At 41.2% G+C, this 24,331-nt stretch overlaps 2 protein-coding genes across 6 annotated transcripts; both read left to right on the forward strand.

The window, feature by feature from the left end:
- The first annotated feature begins 844 nt into the window (after positions 1 to 844).
- Positions 845 to 9,940, forward strand: HYAL1 (hyaluronidase 1). Of its 5 annotated transcripts, none has more exons than XM_070738758.1 (4): positions 845 to 934; positions 6,141 to 7,154; positions 7,871 to 7,960; positions 8,638 to 9,940. In XM_070738758.1, exons 2-4 carry the CDS (start codon positions 6,240 to 6,242, stop codon positions 9,016 to 9,018), a joined length of 1,386 nt encoding a protein of 461 aa, XP_070594859.1. In that variant the 5' UTR covers positions 845 to 934; positions 6,141 to 6,239; the 3' UTR covers positions 9,019 to 9,940. The 5 variants fall into 5 exon arrangements, with proteins under 5 accessions (XP_070594859.1, XP_070594857.1, XP_070594862.1 ...); XM_070738756.1 differs by lacking the exon at positions 845 to 934 and adding an exon at positions 1,032 to 1,460; XM_070738757.1 differs by lacking the exon at positions 845 to 934 and adding an exon at positions 1,303 to 1,721.
- A 2,452-nt stretch (positions 9,941 to 12,392) lies between these two features.
- On the forward strand, positions 12,393 to 23,880 carry NAA80 (N-alpha-acetyltransferase 80, NatH catalytic subunit). Its single transcript, XM_070735805.1, has 2 exons — positions 12,393 to 12,492; positions 22,675 to 23,880. Exon 2 carries the CDS (start codon positions 22,730 to 22,732, stop codon positions 23,735 to 23,737), a length of 1,008 nt encoding a protein of 335 aa, XP_070591906.1. The 5' UTR covers positions 12,393 to 12,492; positions 22,675 to 22,729; the 3' UTR covers positions 23,738 to 23,880.
- The last annotated feature ends 451 nt before the right edge of the window (positions 23,881 to 24,331 follow it).

A 24,331-nucleotide genomic window follows, 5' to 3' on the forward strand; every position in this document is an offset into this window, starting at 1 on the left:
GAAGTAAAATATTGAAACTTCAATGCCTTTGAATTTGCACCCCATCCTGCTTCTTTCAGTGCTATAAAATCCAATTTACCAAGGGTAGTTTTCCCAAAATACCATGATTTGGAACCATTTATTATTTGGACAAATTGCAAGTTATCATAGTCTTAATAGGGACCCGATTCAAAATGCAAAACCGTTTCAGGATGGCAATTTTATCTATTATTCAAAAATGATTCCTAGATGATAGTCCTGTGGCACCAATTTTATGCTATTTTGTAATGTTAAAGACAATTATGATGTCCCAAGATAGATTTAAGACATCTGTTGGACATTTGTTTAAATGTGACACATAATGATAATGGGTTTTCCCCTTTTTCTCTCTTTATAGTTTTTTTTCTACTTCTTTCTGAAAAAACTTGTTAATAAATTATGGTCGAGTTTTAAAAAGCAAACAGGCCCACGAAGACACGGGGCGGGACAATTGGGAACATTTCCCTCAGTCCGCCAAAAGTCTTCTCAAGGCTGCCTCCATTCCAGAGAAGGAAGAGTTAAACTCAGCCTCCCCGTCTGTACTTGACCCCCCCCTTCCCACAACACACGTCTGTCTCCAGAAGCCGGGGAACGTAATTGTTTCCTTGCACAGAATCCCTCCTGCCCCCTTCTCTCCGCTAAAGCGAAAAGGGGGGGGGGGGTCGGAGCTTTAATAGAAACCAGACTCCTAAAGAGAGGGAGATTTCTTCCCCGCCATCACTCCACTGTCCGCCTCCCACCCCCCTCCAAGTGCTTTGGCCAGCTGTTTCCCTCAGGGTGCGTGGAACGGAGGGGGACAAGAGTTGTGTGCTGCCCTCTACCGTTCGTTCAATGCTCTTGTTAAAAAGGCGAAGCTCTCTTTCCCCATTGCCCAGCCCGACGCTCCGGGTGGAGAAGCGAGCGGTGCACATTTCCCGTACGTTGGACCGTGATTTTTTTTGGCTTTTGTTTGTTTTTCATCCCCCGCCCTACCGTATTTTCGCTGCCCTCACTGTATAAACTTTTACCGCGTCGAATAAAAATAAAGTTATACTTGAGGCAGAATGCGGATCCGCACGCCGGCGGGCGGGCGGGCGGGTGCGGGGGAAGCGAACCGCTACGCTTAGCGGGCCAAGAAGGCTGAACCTGCCAACGGCACTGACTGCGGGTCCCCGCTCTCGTGTCCTTCCCTGCCGCTAAGCGAGGCATGGGATTTTGAAGCGCCGCGAACGACCCCCGCGGGCCTCTTTGACAAGCCACGATTATAGAGAGCTGATTAAATTAGCCTGGGACCTTTTCCCCAGTGGCGTGCGTTCACGTGCTTCGTCCACTCGTGTTGGAAGTGACGTCCCTGCTTTAGCCCTCATAAGATGGACAGGCGGGAGGAGTCGCGCATCATCCATCGGCTGGAAGGGCGGGCGAGTCGCTGGAGGGCGCTTCGAGGCAATTTTGCCGGCTGGGAGGTGAGCTGCTGCTTTCCTCCGAGTGGGAGTCCCTCTTTCTCCCCCCCCCCCACGCCCCCATGGCAGGAAAATTGGCAGCTTCGTAATAGTGGCGAATAATTGGCAAGACTGTTCTAGATGTGGCCGGCCGATTACTAAGAATTTCGGAATACCACGAGGCAGTTCGAGGGAGGGGGAAATAATTTACTGCGCCCGCCCGCGCCCAATTCCGCCTTTTTAAACCGAGGTACAGTCCCAAGTTCACGGCTACAGGAGCCAAAGGTATAATTACCGCTTATCTGAGTTAAAACTTTGCTAGTAACTTACTTCGAGATTTTAGATAGGATCTAAATAATATAGCATTTCCTACGCCCTTGTAAGGCAGGGAGCTCCTGTGCTCTATGAAGCCTCAGGTACTTTTCAGTCATGCTACATATGTTTTAAAGATATATAAAAACTAGACTTGGCACATAATTTCAGAATGTGGATGTTAATATACAATATATTATAATCTAAACATGGCGGCAGCAATGATGGTTACATCTGTCTGCAGAGATCCAGGTCAAACGAGTTAAATGTTCTCGTTTTCATAAGTGTCTGATTAAAAGTACATGAGGTCCCACATGATTTTGCCACTGTGCTCCAAAATATTTTATTTCATGTTTAGTGAGATTGAAAATTTTAAATCCACATAATACATCTGGAAGCTTCTTGCCTCTGATGAGCACTTCTTCCATTCTAATAAGATGCAAATACAGCTGTTCCTTATGTGATTCACAGGAAAATAATGCAATGGTTTCCTGTAAATTGGGGAATCCTGCTAGATTGTTATTACTGTATGGGTCAATGAGTTTAAATATTATTTAAATATGTGAGCAGCTTGCAAAGGCCAAAGGAAGAAAAAGTGGATTAAATTAGGAAAGTTTGTTGCCCACAGAAGCTGTTGAATTCCAACTCTGATCAGCCCATTTTGAATTAGGGAAACTAGTCCTACAGCATCTGTAGGGTAAAGACTTTGCTCTTCAAATGTAAATGAAACTAAAATGTAAAAAACAAAATGGTCAGTGAATTCATATTCTTCAATTTTTTAATGGATAGTGATTGGATCTTTATGTGCTGAAAGGTCAAATGATGACAACACTGCTATCATGTCTCCAGAGGAGACATGATAGCAGTGCTAGCAATAGGAGATTCCACAAAGAAGAAGGAATCAACCTATTCTGCAAAGAATCTGAGGGTTGGACAAGAAGCAATGAGTGGAAACTAAACATGGAGAGAAATAACTTAGAACTAAGGTGGAATTTCCTGACAGAACAATTAATCAGTGGAACAGCTTGCCTCCAGAAGTTGTGAATGTTCCAACACTGGAAATTTTAAAGAAGATGTTGGATAACCATTTGTCTGAAGGTAGTGTAGGGTTTCCTGCCTAAGCAGGGGGTTGGACCTTCCTACTCTGTTGTTGTTGCTGTTGTTTTTATTAAACAACTCCTTTTCCTGGTTATTTGTTGTGGCATTTTATTTCTCAAATGGCTCTAGTTGTCCTATGTCAGATTCTCCCTTAGCAACATACTGTATTTTCCAATATTTTTTTTTGGGGGGGGGGAACTATTCAGAGTTTGGAAAATGTATACAATGTATATTTTCCCATATTTATATCCCACTTTTATTTTTATAAACATCTCAAGTGGCAAACATATATGACACACCTTCCTTTTCCCATTTTCTATGAAACAACTCCTCTTAGAGGTAATCCAAGGTCATCCAGTTGGCTTTCATGGCTAAGGTGGGACTAGAACTCACAGTCTTCTGGATTCTAGCCTGGGTTCTAGCACTGCCTTAACCATTGGACTGAACTGGTTCTCTATATTTATACCAAAGTTTCAAGAAGAATCTCAGTATTGATTTTTTTAAAGTAATGTTGCATTATAGCTATAATATTGGGAAACAAGGTAATTGTGTTGCCTTTGGCCACTTGCAAATCCAGCCAGATTTACTATTTGCCTACAGTACCCATGTTTCTCTAGTATTAATTACAGTATCACCTAATACCCGCCACTGCTTAATGTACTCTGTTTGTTCATAGCAATGTTATCTTTATGTTAATATGCATTTGTTAGGGAAAATCTCTTCCCTCTTAAACTTAAGTATGCTGGCAGGATCAAATTTACAGGACTTTCAAAGTTACTTGCATAACTAAATTGTGACTCCTAAGCCTAAGGAACAATAGGGAATTGAGAAATTGTAAGTCTGATTAATTGATCACTTAGGAACATCAGGCTTAGCTAAGGGTTATGTAAAGATTTTGGTTTGGCAAAACTTTAGTGGCATAAATTTGTAAGGAGATGTGGAAATTTGGAGTAATTAAAAGGCAACAGCTGGGATCTATTTTATGCAATTCTTGTAAGTGGATTCAGCTTGATATTCCATCCCATCTTATATTTTGGACATTGGTCCTGCTGATTTAGCAAAATGGCTTTAAGAGATTGAATTATGAAAGAGGATGTAATTTATTCAAATTTGAGTTGGGTCACGAATTTAGGAGATAATTTGAACCAAGTCTCCTCTCCCAGTACGGAAATAGAAATATATTTAAGGAGATATTGTAAAATATGCCAACGTGTGCCAGATATATTCGTGTCAGTTCAGTGAAGCAGTAGATGTGATGTGCCGGTGCCTGGATGGGAGTAAACAGGCTCAAGCTTAATCCTGACAAGACTGAGTGGCTGTGGGTATTGCTTCCAAAGGATTATTATTATTATTATTATTATTATTATTATTATTATTATTATTATTATTATTTAGATTTGTATGCCGCCCGTCTCCACAGACTCGGGGCGGCTGACAGCAATCATAAGAACAATATATAGTAACAAATTTAATATTAAAATCCAAAATAACAATTTTATATTAAAAAGTCTAAAAATCCCAGTACTGTACGTATATAAAAAACATACACACAAACATATCATACATAAAACTACATAGGCAAGGGGGTGATGTCTCAGTTCCCCCTTGCCTGATGGCAGAGGTGGGTTTTAAGAAGTTTACGAAAGGCAAGGAGGGTGGGGGCAGTCCTAATCTCTGGGGGGAGCTGGTTCCAGAGGGATGGGGCCGCCACAGAGAAGGCTCTTCCCCTGGGTCCCACCAGCCGACACTGTTTAGTCAACGGGACACGGAGAAAGCCAACTCTGGTACCTAACTGGTCACTGGGATTTGTGCGGCAGAAGGCGGTCTTGCAGATATCCTGGTCCGGTGCCATGAAGGGCTTTATAGGTCATAACCAACACTTTGAATTGTGACCGGAAACTGATAGGCAACCAATGCAGACTGCGGAGTGTTGGTGTGACATGGGCATACCTAGGGAAGCCCATGACTGCTCTCGCAGCTGCATTCTGCACGATCTGAAGTTTCCGAACACTCTTCAAAGGTAGCCCCATGTAGACAGCTGTCTGTCTGTCTCTCCTTGGCTCTGGCAAGGGAAAAATTACCCCTCTCAGAAGGGGTTCGCAATTTGGGTGTCCTCTTGGATCCTCAGCGGAGACTTCATCAACATCTTGCAGCTGTGGCCAGGAGGACATTTGCACAGGTTCGCTTGGTGCACCAATTGCGACCCTACCTGGATCAAGAGGCTCTTATCATGGTCAATTATGGTTAGACTAATGTAACACGCTGTACATGGGGCTACCCCTGAAAAGCGTTCGGAGACTTCAACTAGCCCAGAATGCAGCCACGCGCACAAGTTACACTGGCTTCCAGTTGGTTATTGGATGCAATTCAAGGTGTTGGTTATCACCTATAAAGCCTTACATGGCTTAGGGCCAGATTATCTTTGGGACTGTCTTCAACCACACAGCTCCCAGCGAACGATAAGGGTCCACAGGGTTGGCTTTCTCCAGGTCCCATCAGCCAAGCAGTGTCATTTAGCAGGGCCACAGGGGAGAGCCTTCTCTGTGGCAGCATGAGCTCTCTGGAACCAGTTGCCTCCTGAGGTCCATACTGCCTCCACCCTACTGGCCTTCCATAGAGCCTTAAAGACCCGTAGATTTTCACGGGTATAGATATGTAGGTCTTGGCATATTCGGGTCTTTTCCCGTGTAAGGTTGATAGATTTCTGGTGACATTTTGACCAGGTCCCAATCGTCATCTTCACTCTGATGCTTTTGGCTTTGTGCTCTGCATTGTTCACCCAAGCACAAAATCGAAAGCACCAGCCTGAAGATGACAAGTGGGACCTCGTTGAAATGTTGCCAGAAGTCTATCAGCCTTACACAGGAAAAGACCCGTGCCAAGGCCTATATACATACATACGTACATACATACATTCATACATATATGCCTTCTCACAGGCAAAGTCAACAGAGAAGCCAGATTCACCTAACGGTGGCAAGAAAGGTCATAAAAATGGAGCAAAATGTACTTAATAAATGTCTCACAACAGAAATGTTGAGCTTAATTTTGGTCATAAGCCCTGAACTGTTAATTAAGGTCAATAGAAAAGAAGAAATTAACATTAACATTGAATTCCAGCAACATTAAAGATCCCAGAAGGGAGTTTCTTTGCCATTTGATTTTGCTCTGGATGAAACTTGAAGAGTAGACAGAAAATAAAAGAATAGGTAGGAATGTATGGTTTATTCTGTATTGTTTTCTCTGACAGTTACCTATTCTTCTTGTTGGTGAAATTATTTCTCCATTTACTAGGAAGAACTACAATCATTATTTTAAAACAATTCACCCGGAAGCCACTGAAATTGAAAAGCAGAAAAGACTTGAACTCTTAGCTGACAAGCAGGTTGCAAAATGGACATGCACATAGAACACTTGACCTTGTGGTTCTGCTTACTAAATGTATTTCTAATGGTTTGGAACCATAACATGACTGAAGGATCCCCAGCAATATTGGGCCACCCATTCATCTCTGTCTGGAATGCACCAACTCAAGTATGCCAAGAAAAATACAGAATATCCCTTGACTTGAGAATTTTTGATCTAATTGTCAACCCAAATGAGTCATTTATAGGGAAAGACATTACTCTCTTCTATAGTAATAAATTTGGGTACTATCCATATTACAGTAAGGATGGAGTTGCCATCTATGGTGGTCTCCCTCAAAACGGTAGTCTAAAATCTCATCTCCAGAAGATTGAACAAGACGTTAAGGATACCATTTTGGATGTTGGTTTCAGAGGTCTGGCAGTTGTGGACTGGGAACACTGGCGTCCCTTATGGATTCGGAACTGGGATTCTATGAAAATCTATCAATATAAATCCATACAGTTAGTTAAGGAGCAGCATCCTGATTGGCCTGCTGACAAAGTGATCAAAGCGGCCCAATTAGAATTTCAGCAATCTGCTCGGGCATTTATGAAGCAGACATTGGCCCATTGTGAAACCTTGAGACCGAAGGGATTTTGGGGCTTTTATGGTTTCCCCAATTGCTATAACAATCAGTACCAATATGCCAATTATACTGGAGAATGCCCAGAGATTGAGAAACGGAGGAATGACCAATTGTACTGGCTCTGGAACCAAAGCCGGGCTCTCTATCCCAGCATCTACCTCCCCAAAATTCTCGGACTGACTCACAAAACTCTTGAATTTGCTCGTCATCGAATCCAGGAGGCTTTCAGGGTTGTGAAGGGGACACAGAATGCCATCCCTGTCTTACCTTATACTACCATTGTGTATGAATATACGCAAAGCTTCCTCACACAGGTAAGCAGTTTTCATGTCTGGCCCAGTGCAAGATTGGATAAGCCTTGTCCAGTGGGAATTCACTGGAAAACGATTGCATGGAAATAAGAATCGTGGACTTTAATAGAATATCCCAATCAATATGTTTTTGGACTCAATATGGCATCACAATTAAATACCTGTTGCAGTGATTTTTCCTGAAAAGCCTTTTCCCTCCCCGCTTGCCCTGGTAAATACTTCAAACATATCAATGTTGAAAAATTAAAAATGTATATGCCGCCCTGAGTCCTTGGAGAAGGGCAGCATATAAGTCCAATCAATCAATCAATCAATCAATCAATCAATCCACCTGTCTTTTTGGCAGTTGGTTTTATGCTTAATTTTGGACTTAATAGTGATTCATGTTTGGATGAGACCAGATGAAAAATTAATGTAGGTCACATGTGATATGTATTGAAAATGAGTGAGACTTTTTATTGCGTTTCTGCTTTTTTTGGGGGGGGGAACAAAATTTTTATGGAAGGTTTTGCTCCCATCCCCTGGGGTAGGGGCAGTAGACTTGAAGTGTAAGTGCTGTAATATTTAATTTTCCATCAATAGCACAGAAATTGTCCTGTAAGTGTAGAGCCAATACAGTCCTTTTATATAGTGTCTATTGTGACCAGAGAAGAGGTGCTAAAATTTGGATCCTGAACATGATGTGTTTGAAATTACCCCTTAATATCCTTGTTTTGCAGGAAGACCTGGTCCACACCATTGGTGAAAGTGCTTTTCAAGGTGCTGCTGGAGTTATCTTGTGGGGTAGTACAAATTTCAGTAAATCTCGGGTGAGTGTGGCAAAGAAGTCAGAGCTGGTCAGATGGCACATGTGGCTAACTAGACTGTAAAGATCTGATTCTTTCCCTAAGCAATAAGCAAAGATGGGAATGGAACTGGAAGGAAGTTTAGTCTGGTGCCTAAGAGGAAGGGTACTTGTATTTTTAGCGTACTTTTAATGGATTGTTGTGAGTATCTAGGATTATTCTATGAGATAATGGCCATATAAGTCATGTAAACAAACCAACCCTTTGTAATGTTTGTCCTTTTATATAATAATCACAACCACAACTATCGGAATGTCAGAAACAAAGGATGAGGGCCATAGGTTAAATTGCAGCACAGAAGGTTTATTCAAATGTACACACAAAAATCTAGTCAACAAATTCAATATTAAACTGGTGCCAGATAAGGGTTAATGGAATTCAAGAGGAGCTGGACTTAAGTTATTTGTGGTTACATAAGGACTCTGAGCTAATGACACGTTTAACTCTGCCCACGCCTATTCTTTTATATCGAATTAGATATGCTTTAATATGTTTCCTTGGTGACCATGACATCAAGTTAGGGGAAAATAGTCAATCATGGATGGAACCCTTGTGAGAAATGTCTTCTCAAGTAATATGATCACTGCAGACAATTTTTAAAAACTCATTTTTTTCTGGGCCTGATTTTTTGTATCTTACAGGAAGCCTGCCTTGAAGTGAAGGAGTATGTGGACACTCTCCTTGGCCCATACATTATGAATGTGACCAGTAGTACTAAGCTATGTAGTAAAATACTCTGCTCAAAGAATGGCCGCTGCGTGCGGCAGGAGAATCACCCAGAAGCCTTCCTGCATCTCAATTCTGACAGCTTCACTATTAAGAAGCATAATGTCTACCCTGGCTTTATTCTGATTGGCCAGATGTCAGTGAAAGACCAAATCAAGATGGCCCAAGAATTCACATGTCAGTGCTATGATGGCTGGAGAGGGTTGCATTGTGAAGAGAAGTCAATCCACAACGAGATATTCAGTCCTCTGTTTCATCAACAAGAAAAATTCAACCTGCAGAATGAGTCTGTATAAAATTAATATCTGACCAATATCTGGTTAAATTAATATTTGAGAGACTATAGGCTACATTAAAGTCAGCCAAGCTGGTTCAGAATTATGGCAGCTGCAGTCCCATTGCCTATGAAAGGCAGAAGTGGCTGAAAATTGGGCTTCCTCTTTTTGCAATGATACTCAAATGCTCTGGCAAACAATTTTCCACCCTCGTGTGTTGAGTGTTAAGCAAAAATCCTCCTAGAAATGGTTTTCTGCAGTCTCTTTGCTTCTAATAGTTTTGCCTTGCAGCAAAAAGAAGCTGGCATACTTTATCTCTTGATTGTGATGTGAATACTGCACTGACAACAAATGTGCTTTTCTTACGAATATATTTGCTCTCATTGCCATCTGAAGAAGTAACATCAGTTCAGTGACAACTTTGTGATGACATCTCAAATCGATGCATGCAGAAGGATGCATGCTCGGGAAAAAGGACACGTTTCATTTCTTTGGGAGACCGAGGTTATTCTTACAGTTGTATGATGAGGGTTTTGAAGGAGGAAGACAGCTCGGTCACCCATCAATTGCCTTTAAAATAAGTGCAAATACTTCTGCATACAACTGTTGCACTTTGTACTTTTCTAAGTTGTTGAATGACTATTTTTATGCACAGACTTTGTGATTCAAGTAAAAGGCCTAATCCAGTGATGGCGAACATTTTTTCATTTGCATGCCGAAAGGGTGGGTGTGCTAGCATGCGTGAACGTGCCCACATCCCTCCCTTCCCCCCCACATGTGGACCTCCCTGTGTGCCCACCCCTCATGCACATAGGCCTTTCTGAAGCATGGTATGTGGAACCAGGGTAATACTGGCATGTTAATGTGGAACTGAGCTGATGTAGCAGTTGTTTATTGAAATCACAAGATTGCTATTTTATTAAATTAATAATTAAAGGAAAAATTATTGAAGTGTTATGCATCATTTTGCTAAACCAAAAGCTAACAAACCACTGTTCCCAAGCTGGAACCAACTACACATATTTTACATATTGAACTGAATGATTTCCAGTACAGTGTTCCCTCGACTTTCGCAGGGGATGCGTTCCAAGACCGCCAGCGAAAGTCAAATTTCCATGAAGTAGAGATGCGGAAGTAATTACACTATTTTTGGCTATGAACAGTATCACAGGACATCCCCTAACACTTTAAACCCCTAAATTACAATTTCCCATTCCCTTAACAACCTTTAGATTATTATTCACCATTATTATTGGTACTGACCATTGAAGAAGATACTCAATGATCCTCATATTAACATATTTATTAACAGTAATTTGGCGATGATGACATATGACGTCAGAGGCAGGAAAAACTATGGTGTAGAAAAAAAACTGCGAAGTATTTTTAATTAATATTTTTTGGAAAAGCGTGGTATAGACTTCACGAATGTCGGACCCACAAAAGTCAAGGGAACACTGTACTTGATATACTATAATGCCAATAAGTGTTATACGTATCCCCAAATGTGTATATAAACCCACACTTGCCAAATATCCCGGCTTAGCTGGGAGAGACGATTCCTTTATTTAAGGGGGGAGGTGGGGGATAAAGTCATTCTTTCTAAAAAAAATAAACACTGGAAAATTCTGTTTTCTTCCCCCTTAATGGGACAAGAGGCAGAGAGGATGCTTGCCAGTTCTCTTAGCATCACAGAAGCAGGCCTGGATACTCTTGCCTGCCTTGTTTGGAGTGCTAGAGAATACACAAGTGATTCATCTCCAGCTGGTTTGGCATGCAGGGTTTCTCCTGACAATTGCTGTAGGAGCTCTTTCGTCATAAGACGGGGTTGCAGAAGAGTTTGGTATATACCAATACCAAGAGCACTTAGGCTTATGTACCCCTCCACAACACTCTCTGGACAATTTGTAATGTCAGTGTATTGCCCTCCAAAATCTGGATCCTCAATTTTCTGACCTTGGAAGGATGGAAGTCAATCTTGATCCCAGTCAGGATCAAACTTCAGGCTGTGGGCACGGTTTGCCTGCAATACTGCATGTATACCTCTGTGCTAGCAGGGAATATAACAGAAAATGCTGCCTGTGAGATATTTGGCAGGTTTATCTTGTATAGTCAAAAAAGTCAAGATGGCCACAACTGTGTGAAGCTCTTCATTGTGCACATATAATACACATGTAGAAAAAAACCCTAGCAAAGCTATTGCACAAGGACTGCCATTTTTTAATCTACCATTAATAGCTCCAAGTAGCAAAGCTCTTGGCGCAACAATCTGAGGATTACAGTATAATTCAAAACATCCAGAAAATACCATGTTATAGATGTGGTAGGTTTACTGAAGCTTAATTCCTGGTAAACATGCAAAAGGAGGAGCCCTGAATATTTTATTGTAAGAAACAAAAGGGATTCTTTTTCATATAACAATAATGCTCAACTTTTTAAAGCTGAGTTAGTATAATACAGCCCATCTGTACTAACCATCTGTACTAACCTGAATCTAACCAGTCTTTCCAAGCAAAAGTAGATAACCTCCTTTCTCACAGTGTTTTTAAAATTTTTAAACAGGTAGCCTTTGTTTTCCATTTTTTGAGCCTAGGCAAAGAACCCAGACTTCATCCTTTCTTTTTTCCTTCCTCAATTTACTCTACCGTCTACACCAGGGGTCCCCAAACTTGGCAACTTTAAGACTTGTGGACTTCAACTCCCAGAATTCTCCAGCCAGCTAAGAATTAGGTAGGCATGCTGTTTTCTTTAATACAGTTCCTTTACAACTGAATCAACATTGCTGCTTGGTGAACAAATTTTATCAGGGCTCGCCCTCCTCATTTTCAAAAGGCAATTTAAAGACTTTGGAATTGCAAGCCAAGTATTAATTCTAAATAATATAAATATCACATTGCATTACTTCATATATTTAAATTACTTATATATATTAACTAACTGAATATATCCCTCACTTGGCTATCACTGTAAACAGCATGCAGTACGTCTGTGGAGATTCTGTCTTTCTCTCTCTCTCACCCCCCCCCCAACACTTCACGCGCTGAGCACCGAATCGTCTTTCCTTCATTGCACTCCGTCGCTTTCTAGCCTTGCGTTCTTGACTCTGCACCAAGTAATGCACATGTTAACGCTTCCTTTGCCGGCCCTACGTTTCTGCCCAGACGTTTGCCTTTCCCCCTCCCTTTACTAAGATGATGTAACTCCTCCGTTTTCTTTCATTCGATGCCACGGAACTTCGAAAGGACCCAAAACCGAACCGAAACCGGTTCGCAAAAGTATAAGTGAGGAAAAGGACAACGGCAATCTCCAAGAGAAGGAAACCTCCCAGCCGCTAGAGGGCAGTGTCGCTTTCGAGACACACACATACACAAAAATGGAAGGGGCGGAACTTTTCTGCCCTCGCCACTTTACGACGTGCGGGACGGTGGGCGAGCTCGGGTGGCTGGAAAGGCAGAGCGTGCCCGCGCGGCAGTCCTCGCGGTTGCTAGCGACGATGTTAGTATTGATTAATTAAACCCGCTTTGGGCATTAACGTGGGTTGGGCACGGATGAGGGTTTGCAAAGGGGCGTCCTCGGCTGAGACTCTCAGAGGATTAGTTCAAAGGGGATCCTCTGTCCTTTGGGAGGTCGGGAGATCGAGTAGGAGAATATTCATTTGGGAGAGAAAGAGAAAGCAGGGATCGCGGGGCGGAGGGGAGGGTTCCAATAGATTTGGCTGACCGCTCCTTGAATTCTTCTTTCTCTTGGTCCAGAAGAAGAAGAGTTTGGGTGGCTGTGCCCATAAAAGGAGATGAATCTCTGCAGCGGGGGAAGCGCCGGGGTTGAATGGCGGGTCCTTTTTTTAAAAGGTGCTTATTAAGGATCGAAGGCATAAACGGCTCTTTACCTTTTGCAGCCCGCAAAAACGAAGGAAGTGAAGCGTCCTAAAAAGTAGCTCCTTCCAAACCAATGCGGACAACAACAACTAAAGGGATCTTCCCGCATTTCCTCCTATCCGCCTTGTATAGTTTGGAGAGGACCGGTTGCAGCCCGGTGGCTGGCTCTTTGCTGACACCTCGCGTCGTTTAAGGGGGGAAAAAGATCGTACCAGGCTTTTTTTTTCCTTTCAGGGTTTCTGAAAAAAAAAAAAGCCAAAAAGTCCCGAGTGACTCTGCTGGCAAAAGCGAGAGAGGCGATTCATTGAAAAGAAAGCCCCGAATTTGAATGGGTGGCATAGGGCAATTTCTCTGTCTATTCTCGGATAGCTAGAGCCGCACACAGACACACATAGGGACTAGAAGATTAAGGTGCTTCAGGGATGGTTTTCCTTATGGAATTGAAAAATAATACTCTACTTTCATCCTCACACACTTATTTATTTATTTTATTGTATTTATTTACCAAACATGTATAGGTTAGTAGCAATTTGTATAAACATAACATAAGTAGGAAGTAATGATAAAAGAGGACAATATGCACGCCTCTTAGAAATGGGGAGAGGTCGACTGTAGACAGTCTAAAGTTAAAGTTTTGGGGGTTTGGGGAAGAAACCACAGAGTCAGTAGTGCATTCCAGGCATTGATCACTCCATTGCTGAAGTCATATTTTCTGCAGTTGAGTTTAGAGTGGTTTACATTTAGTTTGGGTCTATTACGTCCTTGTGTGTTGCTGAGGTTGAAGGTGAAGTAGTCATTAACAGGAAGGACATTTTGGTATATGATTTTACGAACTACATTGGGATCAGATGGGAAGTAGAGCTCACTGAGTTAAGGGACTGTTGGCCCTTTAGATTTAGATTTATTATTTGAGTTGGAAAATACCTTGTAGGTCATCTAGTCCAACCCCCATGCCTTCAAGCAGGAGTTTCTCCACCATTTGAGACAGATGGAAGTCCAATCTCCCCTTGAAGGTGGCAAGTAATGGGGCTTCCACAACCTCTGCCAGCAAGCTGTTCCACTGGTTGATTGTTCTCACCATCAGAAAGTTTCTTCTCATTTCCAGGTTGAATCTCTCCTTGGTCAGCTTGAAGTAGTTCAGATTGGGAAAACAACCTCCTGAATTCTAGTTTTATTATAGATGGCAGTGACAAGTTTAGAAGTGCTTCCCCATTCTCCTGCCTTTATTAGGGTGGGTTAATTTTGAAACTCTTTCTCAAATTTCTGGTTTGGGCTCAGATTTCATGTATCAGACTATTCACTAGGCTTTGACTCTTCCTGAGGTATTTGCACAGCATATTAGAGTTACAGAACTGATTTTGCTTTGAGGGAGAAGTGATAATGTTTGGACAATGTAGGAGGACACCAGTTTTAGTCTGCAGTGGTAATAAATTTAGGTAGTATCGTTTCTAATTAACAACGTAAGTAAAAAAAGAATAAGGGTATGCCTTTTGGTAACATTTGTTAGTCACAAAAGGTAGTGGGTCTTCTCCGGGCCTGTCAACTAAACAATGTCGATTGGCGGGACCCAGGGCAAGAGCCTTCTCTGTGGCAGCCCCGGCCCTCTGAAACCAACTCCCCCCAGAGATTAGAATTGCCCCTATCCTCCTTGCCTTTCGTAAGCTTCTTAAAACCCACCTCTGCTGCCAGGCATGGGGGAACTGAGATACTCTTTCCCCCTAGGCATTTACAATTTTATGCATGGTATGTCTGTATGTATGTTTGGTTTTATAATAAGGGTTTTAACTGTTTTAATATTGGATTTTTATATGCTGTTTTTATTACTGTTGTTAACTGTCCCGAGTCTACGGAGAGGGGCGGCATACAAATCCAATAAATAAATAAATAATAAATAAAATAAATAGTACCAGACACCATCTAACATTATGAACAAGAAGCTTGTTTTATACTTTTTGTGCGGTGAAATAGCCTTCAGGGTAAGTTGGCATTTTATTTCAAAGTTCCTATATATGATTTCTTAAAAAAACAGATTGAGACTTTCCTGCAGTTTATTCTTTGTTGGCAAATGCAAAGTTGAGTTAAGAACCTTGGACATCTTTACCTGGGTTGGGTCCTAAATCAATTAACTCCTAAATCAACAATATGTATGGAATCCAATTGTACTGTACACTCAATAAGGACATTTTTCTATCTTCATAGATGGCTGTTGACCTTAAATGGGAGATGTACTTTTTTTAAAAAAAATGAACCCAGGTATAATGTACCTTTGTCTTTAAAAAGACCAAGCACCTTTTTATGATGATAAGAAGACTACCACTAACGCACTTGCTGTTCCTTAGCATGATGCTGTTTATAGAGGTGACCTTTAGCCTTAGCCTTTTTGTAGCTAAGCATTCATTTCAAGGGTTTCCAGAGACAGCAATAAATTTAGCTGAGATGGGTCGTTGGCCATATTCTCTCTGGACATGAGACAGTGGATTGTACAACATGATTTATGAGCAGACTTCTTTGAAGGGGATTGAAATCTTGCTTCCAGAAACAGCAGATCCCATCCAGGAGGGGATATGTTGATTAGCAGCTCCTGATTCTGTCAAGGTGCCAACCATTCTTCTGAAGAGTCCAGGTATAGCCAACTAGACATAACTAGTTTTGGTTTTCAGAATCTGGATCCTTTACTATTGCAGAAAACTGGTTGTTCTTCTACACTGTGTAGTACAGTGTTTCCCAACGTTGGCAACTTGAAGATATCTGGACTTCAAGTTGCCAAGGTTGGGAAATACTGGTGTAGTAGTTGGAATGCAAAAGGCATTTTACTGCAGCAATACAGTAGGTGCAAATATACTTCTGCATCATGGTTGTGTTTGACTTATCATCACCTCAAGGAATCTTCTCTTCCTTGCTGTTTCAATAGTTACTATAAAGAGAAAAAGAGTGCCAATAAGTTTCAGCCTGAAGTCCAGGACCCAGCTCAGAGCACAGTGGTTAAATCAACTAAGTGTCCTTTGGATAGATATTTGGTGACTTGTCATTCCTCCTTCACTATGTGTTCTGCTAATATCCGTGGATAGAATTCTTATGGGGGAAAGATGATAGTTTCTTAATGTTGGAGAGGTAGAGTAATTCAGTGTGTGTGTGTTTGTGTGTGTGTGTGTGTGTGAGAGAGAGAGAGAGAGCATGAACACATTAAAGAAAAAGGATACAAAATAAAAAGGAAAGAATGGCATGTTATGTTTGTATACATGGATGTATGGAATGTTTGAGTGATTCTCTGAACTTATAAGACTTAAATTGATAGGTGACTTTTAATTTAAAATAATCACAAGCCAGTGTTCCTTCACTCTCAAGAGTGTTAGAAACGGCTAAGAGATATGAGATGGGACTGTGACGGCTTTGAAAGGAAAGCATTGAAACAGTGACTTCTGGCAGAAAAATTATTTGTGCCTCTCTTGCGTGTTCACTCAGTTGGTCAATAAATATCTGAAACCGAGAGCATGCCTCAATGCCACACTGGCTTAGACACACTAACAAAGAGATGGAGGTGACAAGGCACTATAAATTAAGCTAAGGGGCCCTTGTACAGACAGCATTTTAATGGTGTAGTCTGAATGCAGAAGTGTTGGGGAGGAATTAGGGCATGGTAAGCTGTCAATCTAGTTTGCCTGTTCAACCTGCCCTACTTTGTCCAATGTTCCACCCTAGGTAACCCTGATTGTTGTCTTTATAATAGGACTGGATGTTGCTTGATAAAGTATACTGGATGGTCATTTATTAGAGAACAGATTGTCAGAATGCTTTTGTCTATATTTGCCTTGATTTTCCAGCAAGGATTGTTTTTTTTTTAAAGATTCATTGAGAACCCCTTAGAATTTGCTATCTGCTTTATGATTGTTGAGCTGGGGAAAGGTTGTCAGCCTTTGAAAGCAAGGGTTGGGCAGTTCAACACTTAATTTACATTTCAGATGCTTCCCCTTTTACCAGTATTCAAATTAGCAGCCTCTTCTTTCTTTAAAAGAAGTAATGGACAAGGAGAACATGTTTAGTTCCTGCCGTGCTCTTGTGAAAGCAACTGAACTGTTTCTACTAGGTGTTAACTGACAAGCAGAAAATTTCTAAGGAGAAAGAGGCAACTCCCATTCATTGAAGGTATTTCGTGCTTTCCCCCCCCCATTTGCACTTTTCTTATGCACTAGTACATGGACAAGGATATTCTTGGCTTCCTTGATCAGATATTGTAGAGGAATGGGCAGCCTTAAGTCTTGGCAAGGAGGGTTGCAAATTAAATGCTCTTGAGGCCTACATTTTAGAGGAACAGGATCTATTGTCATATATAAAATGGGTTGATTTTTGAGAGTTAACTGAGGAAGGCATACCTTTCCCTAAGTAATTTTAAAATAGAGAGAATGAGAATCTTTGCCCAATCAAAGGAGCCAAATACAGAAATGTGGTTGACTAGAACTTTCAAACCAGTAGTATGTTAGTGGAATGGATGATTGATGGATGAATTCCTTTTAATAGTTTGGGGTTTTATATTGTATTCTAGTTTTATTTTTGTATGCTGCCCTGAGTTCACTGGAGAAGGGCAGCCTATAAATTCAAATAATAAATAATATATATATATATACATATACATATACATATATATATACTATATTATATATATATATATATATATATATATATATATATATATATATATATATATATGTCACATGTTTAAGCTGAATTTGAAAATTAAGGGAGACTAGGATAGATCTATTTCGGCCTTATTTTGGCCTCATCAGCTAGCCATACCCACTGGGACTTGAACCTGCAACCTTTGCCTTGTAAGGCAAAGAATTATCCTCTAGGCTACAGTATCCAATATATGCCTGTTTTCCACAATTGAATGCTTTCTTGCCATTTTAAAGCAAAGCAATTTGAGAGTAATATCAAGCTGAGATTAGTAAGAAGAGGCCAAGCTACAGATGTTGATCACTAGAAGGAGTGAAAAGAAAGCCATTGTCAATGCCTAATCATTTCTCCTATCTCATTACTACTCTCTTTTTCTCTTCTCTTGGTACCATTACCATAGTGTTATCTGTATTTTCTAATCGTAACTCCAGAATTCTGATAAAAATCAGTCTTATGAAATATGCCAAAATATCCTGTTTTTAATAAAGGAAGGAATACCTGATTTACTATAGATTAGAATTGATGTAGTTAGAATTCCAATTAGTGAAAAGGATAATAAGTTTACCTGGGATGTTGCTTTCTGTTCAGTGTTTTAATCCATATTAGGATAATTTTCCAAAACATTTGTGGTTCCACCATTAGGATTATTATATATATATATTTTTCTCTCTCTCTTTTGCCAAGGGTGATTTCAAAAATATGTATATAAGGCAAGTTACATAGTTCTAAACAACACCTTGCACAATTATAATACCATTGCACAATTTCCATAGAATAATGGGCTTACTATTTTTGTGCCTGTTTTGTGGTAAGTGATAATGAACATTTTTAAAAAGTCATTTGCAAGATAACCTTACTGTAAATCAGTTGGCAAATTCTCAATTTCTTCCCATAATAACAATATACAGTATATTGTTACTAAAATATATTGTTGAAGATGCTTAAAAAGTAAGTTTTTGACATATCTGGGTGGTGTTTTGATACAAAGAGTGATACCTGTTTGGTCTGCCAAAGAGACACCATAAGTTATCAATTTTATTAAATGCTACCTGTTACTTGCTTCCTACCACCTCTACTTACTTTTTTTTCTTTCAGATCAGGTGTATGTACTTTCAAATAAAACCCTGAGTGTGCTCCCAGTAGGCACATGGGCATTTGGGGCTTAGAATGTGGCCATTAAAGTGGTATTAGTGCTTTGCTTTGTAATATGACCACTTCCATTTTGATATTAATGTGAAAAGTTATGCTGGTGGGCACAGTGACATCTCTGATTCTAAGGGTACTAAGATATTGTGCAGCTAGGAAAATGAGGTACAGTTAACTAACTTGCAGTAGGCAATTGCCTGACAAAATTCTATGGCTAAAGTGGCTGAAAATTTGCATTGTATTATTGAAAGAACATGAATCATATCAAACATAAACATCGGCATGCAAAATAATTCATTATTTTATATCAACCTTTGTTTCTGCTAAGAGACTCAAATAGCATATTGTTGGCTCAGCCTTAAGAATTTTCCCATCTTTAAGGAGCGATTATAAAGCTTTGGAGTTCTTGGTATTCTTCGGTCTTGATTGTTTGCTTCCTGACATTTCATTACTCAACTAGGTTATATCATCTGCGCTACTGACTATAGAGTTCGCTCCATGTTTATATTCAGTAACTTGGCTGTCAGTGTTGGTGGAGGTGTGGTTTCCTTTTGGTAGTTCCTTAATCACAGGTTCTGCTTATTAATGTCTGTTTAGCACATGGACATCTAAGAAAGAGAACAAAAGTAGTGTCCTACCTAGAAATATGCAAATGGTAGCTATCTCTTCTGGCCATTCCTGACTAGGTAAGGTGGAGAGACAATCCCACCTCCAAGAGCATCTTATGTGGGTTGGATGGCATCTCAGATGCAGTGGCAGTGCTGACAAGAGTATGGGGTCTATAAAGGTCTAGATGGGGAGGGTCCCCCAGGACCAGATTATTATTGGTCTTTATTTCTGGATGGGGTGATACTTTTCTGGACTGAACTGGAGCACGATTCTGGGGTCCTCCTGGACTCCCCACTCCTGGAGCAGGTGATGGTTATGGAAATGGGGGGATGGACTGCATAGATTTGTCTGGTGCACCAATTGTGCCCTTTGCTGGACTGGGAGGCCTTGCATATGGCCATTTATGCCTTGGTCACCTCCCGTTTAGATTACTGCAGTGCGCTCCACATGGTGCTGCCCTTGCATGCTAGCCAAAAACTTCACCTGGTCTAGAATGCAGCACCACACACAGTAGCGAGACCCCTACATAGGCCTCTGTAACACCTCTGTTGCACAAGCTGCACTGGCTTCCAGTTTCTGGTGCAATTCAAAGTTCTGGTCATCACCTTTAAACATTTACAGCACAGGGACAGAGGACCACAAGGACCACCTTTCCCTAAGGACATCTACCTGTGCAACCAGGTCAGACAGGATGGGCATATTCCTAGTTTTTTCCCATAAAGTTGTCATCTGATGAAAGAGCTAGACAATGTTTCTTTTACATGGTAGCCCCTGCCTCTATAGTTTTGCAAACTTGCCGCTGAAATTTTGCATGCCTGTTACCCTTTTAGCCTTCTGTAAGGCTTTAAAGACAAGCAAAATTGAGAGATTAGGTGATGGCACATGAGCACAGAGTGGTGTCATGCTATTAACAACTGCATTGTTATTTTAATATTGTATGTTGAATGTTAATGCTTTGAAAACAATTTTATGTGTCTTGATTTTTAATTGGGAGCTGCCCAGAGTTGCTTGAGAAATTGACAATTGTATAAACGTTGTAAATAACATAAATGAGTTAGAGCAGTGTTTTTCAACCAGTGTGCCGCGGCACGCTAGTGTGTCACGAGACATGGTCAGGTGTGCCGCGAAGCTCAGAGAGAAAGAAAGCAAGAGAGAGAGAAAGCAAGAGAAAGAAAGCAAGAGAGAGAGAAAGCAAGAGAGAAAGAAAGTAAGAGAGAGAGAAAGAGAGATCGAAAGCAAGAGAAAGAGAGAAAGAGAGCAAAAAAGAGGAAGGAAGAGAAAGAGGGATGGAGAGAGAGAGAAAGAAAGAGGAAGGGAGAGAAAGAGGGAGGGAGAAAGAAATAGAGCGAAGGGGAAGAAGAGAGAGAGAGATAATTTTTTTGTCCAAACTTTTTTTAGCCACCCCACCCCCGCTCAATGTGCCCCAGGGTTTCGTAAATGTAAAAAATGTGCCGCGGCTCAAAAAAGGTTGAAAATCACTGAGTTAGAGGGATTGAGTTCTTTTAAATAATCTCCCTTTTTCTTTGTTACTGATATATAATGGGGAAGTCTCCTGTACCTCCCCAACTGGACCAAATGTATGATATGCTCTCTTTTCAAATCCACACGCCAAAGTGCTTCCCTTCAACAAAAGTGTGCCTTGCTCCATATTCATATTTGATTCACATATGTGCAACTCACTCTGTGGTCTAACTGGAAACATCAGTACTTCATCTGTGACTGGTTATGGGAATGTTTCAACATACTACCTTCTTGCACTTTGCCACATCTATGGCTTCTGGTAGACATTGGAGGAAGTATTGCATTACGCTCTGGAGAAACATTCAAACAGTCTCCCAATTTGCTTGAGCTGTTCCTTCCAGAGCTCAAATGATCACGTAAGATTGTTCTAGTATCCTAAATACTACATGTTCTTGCCAAACAACACTAGGAGACTGCTACTAATTTCAAACTATTGTGACAACATGAGAGCTGTAAGCAACTCTGCGTGCCCTAGTTACCTAGGCATGATTTAGGCTATTGTGATGGAATGGGATCTCACAGCATCAGAAGGGGGTGTATTTTATTAATTTAGAGCCTTTCCAAAAAAAAGCCTGGATCAACAGACTGTTTAGTCCTGAGCTGGACTAAACTCACCTTAGAATTTCTCAGGATACATCTAGTAGGAGAAAAGGCAATACGGTGGTTTTAGTCCAGTCGATTTCTGTCCATTAAGTGCAGGCAAATAAAGGATTGAACTAGATTGGATTGCATTGTCTCATGTCTGGGTTATGGCAGGCAGAAATGAGAAAGCATAACAAGAGCCATATTTAGCTGGTATCACTTGGTAAGGACCAGAGATGTGAAGCCATTATGACATTACCCATCAATGATGTCATATTACAGCATTTTAAACGCAAGGCTTGTTTCCTACCTAAAACAACTAGATTCACCTTCACTGTTGAGAGAAGATAAAAGAGCAAATTGGACTTCTGGGTTCCTTTAGAGTAGATTGCTTTTTTAACACAGAGACCATCTTTTGTGACCAGGTGATCCAGGTATTTCAGCAAAGGTTTTACAGAGAGAGTAACATATTTTTGAAAAAATAATGGTCTTCTATTGCTGGATAAAGAGGAATCCTACAACCTTCTTTTTGTATTTTAAAAATAATAGAATTTATGTACACCGCTCAAAAAAATAAAGGGAACACTTAAACAACACAATATAACTCCAAGTAAATCATACTTCTGTGAAATCAAACTGTCCACTTAGGAACCAAAACTGATTGAGAATCATTTTCACACACTGTTGTGCACATTCAACTTTGAACAGAACAAAGTATTCAATGAGAATCATTCATTCAGAGCTAGGATGTGTTGTTTGAATGTTGCCTTTATTTTTTTTGAGCAGTATATTATTTCCAATGAAGAGGGTGTGAGTTACTAGACTGTTTTTTTCTTAATATCATGCAACTATATGTAATCTCTAGCATTTGCATGTCTTATTTAGAGTGGTAGGACATATAGACATTCTGCTTGTTGGTTAACAAATGGTAATTTTGTTCATGTTCAGCTATCAGGCCCACAAACGGAAGTTGCACCCCAATCTTTCTTGAAACTACTGGATCAGGTTGGGGAAATTGCTGGGATAATAGAATGATGGTGGGTGGTGCAGATAATGTTTATTTCAATGTACAGTATGTGGCTGTTAAATGGATTTCTGTATGAAGTCCTTTTGTTGCTGTTTGGGCGTATTTTCGAGGACGCTAATTTGGGTTTAATCTAGGCAAAACAAAGCAAGGAACTTGATGTTTCCCTGTAATGTCAATGAGATGATTAACTCTGCCAAGTAAGTAAGTATGTATTGCAAGCACATTTCATTGCGTTTGTGCTTTCAGGAGTGCGCCAAACTCTCCCCCTCTCGCTTGTGAAGTTTCATCACGGTGAGAAAAAATGGGTTCGGTTTCCGAGATGCTCACAGCAGTCCCCCTTCACAAGAGGCCTGACCTCCTGGAGGCTTGTGCTGACCTCATCAACGAAGAGTGGAAACGGAGCCGGACTTCTCGTATCCACTCCCTGCAAAAATCGAGCGACAACTTCCCCATGTGCCTAGTACTGATCAGAACTTCGAGGCTCACGGAGGAAACTGCCGAAGGGAAGACGTCCAACACCCAGTGCCAACTTCTGGGACATGCCAGGTTATCCCGTGTGATTGGCCAACCCAACAGTTTATTTGTGGAGACCGTGGTGGTTGCCAAGGCTCTCCGCGGGAAGGGCTACGGCCGGAAGTTGATGGAAGCTGTTGAGAACTTTGCCAAAGCCCACGGCTACCAGCATCTGTATCTCACCACGCATGACAAGCAGCATTTTTATGCCCACCTGGGCTATAGCTTGTCCAAGCCTGTCCAGTGGACTGGATTCATCAGTTCTCTGGTACCTATGGGATTTTTGGAGAACTTCTCTACCCCTCGAAGTACGACGGAGCTTCCTGTACAATCTGGGAAGCATAATACAAATGCATCTTACCAAAGCAGATGCGGAGCAAACCTCCCTCCTTCGCCATGTGCTGCACCTCTTTCTTCTTCTCCTTTTGGCTCAGTAGCGCCCCCTTCATTGCCTTCTTGCTCTTATCCTTCAGGGACAGCTACCATTTCTTCCCGTCTTCCGTTGTCTGGTCCCCACCCATCCTCTCTCCAGTCCAGCAACGCTCTGGTTCACTCTTCACCGTCAGCCTCCCCGTTTGCTTCTGCTGCCCCAACTCTTCCACCCTCTCCTCCTCCTCCTCCTCTCCTCCCACTTCCAGTGCCTCCGCCAAGAGCCTTTTCACTAGGACAGCCAAGCTCCGGGAAACCTCCCTCTCCCAGGGTTTTGGAGAATGCATTTGAAGAACAGACGCTTTTAGAAACACCTTATCGGGATTTGAAAGGGAAACCCATATTCTGGATGAAGAAGGATATCTGATTTCCCCTCCCCCTCATCATGTGACTGTGCAATAAAGATGGAATAAAGGAAGAAAAAAGAAAGCCTTTCTTGTTTTAAAAGGAAAGCCTGGCTTTGTGAGACAAAAGATCGCCATTTAAAATGAATAAAACAATGTATTTGGTTTTCTGTTGTTTTTCCTTATCAAGTTCCATTTGGTTGAAAGTTCAAGATGCTAAGAAGACTACAGTATATGTTCTGGCGGGCTTCTCGTTGCGCGCCCCCAATTAAGTCCAAAAAGAGAAATTCAAACACACATGTTTGTAAAGGAACTAAAGTTGTTTTATCAAAGGGAAAATACTTCCAAACACACTGTTAGTCAGTTAAAGTGCTCTCCCACAAGTCAACAGCCTTGAACGCTATGAAGAACACAAAACAAAAACAGCAGATAAAAAGCAGCTGTGAAGATGTCACAGCTACCCCTTTTCAGAGTCCTTGAGTCAAAAACTGAGTTAGTCCAAGAGTCCTGGGTGAGATCATCCAAGGGCATGGGGTGAGGTATCATCAGTACGCTGATGATACCCAGCTTTACATCTCCACCCCATGTCCAGTCAACGAAGCAGTGGAAGTGATGTG

Source organism: Erythrolamprus reginae, chromosome 2 (assembly GCF_031021105.1).
Source record: "Erythrolamprus reginae isolate rEryReg1 chromosome 2, rEryReg1.hap1, whole genome shotgun sequence".
Lineage (NCBI taxonomy): Eukaryota > Metazoa > Chordata > Lepidosauria > Squamata > Dipsadidae > Erythrolamprus > Erythrolamprus reginae.

Bases quoted from the DNA above. Each gene is read 5' to 3' on its own strand.
- HYAL1 (XM_070738758.1), top strand. From the start codon at position 6,240: ATGGACATGCACATAGAACACTTGACCTTGTGGTTCTGCTTACTAAAT. The intron at 7,155-7,870 runs GTAAGCAGTTTT...CTTGTTTTGCAG, and splicing joins CGCAAAGCTTCCTCACACAG to GAAGACCTGGTCCACACCAT. The intron at 7,961-8,637 runs GTGAGTGTGGCA...TGTATCTTACAG, and splicing joins CAAATTTCAGTAAATCTCGG to GAAGCCTGCCTTGAAGTGAA.
- NAA80 (XM_070735805.1), top strand. From the start codon at position 22,730: ATGGGTTCGGTTTCCGAGATGCTCACAGCAGTCCCCCTTCACAAGAGG.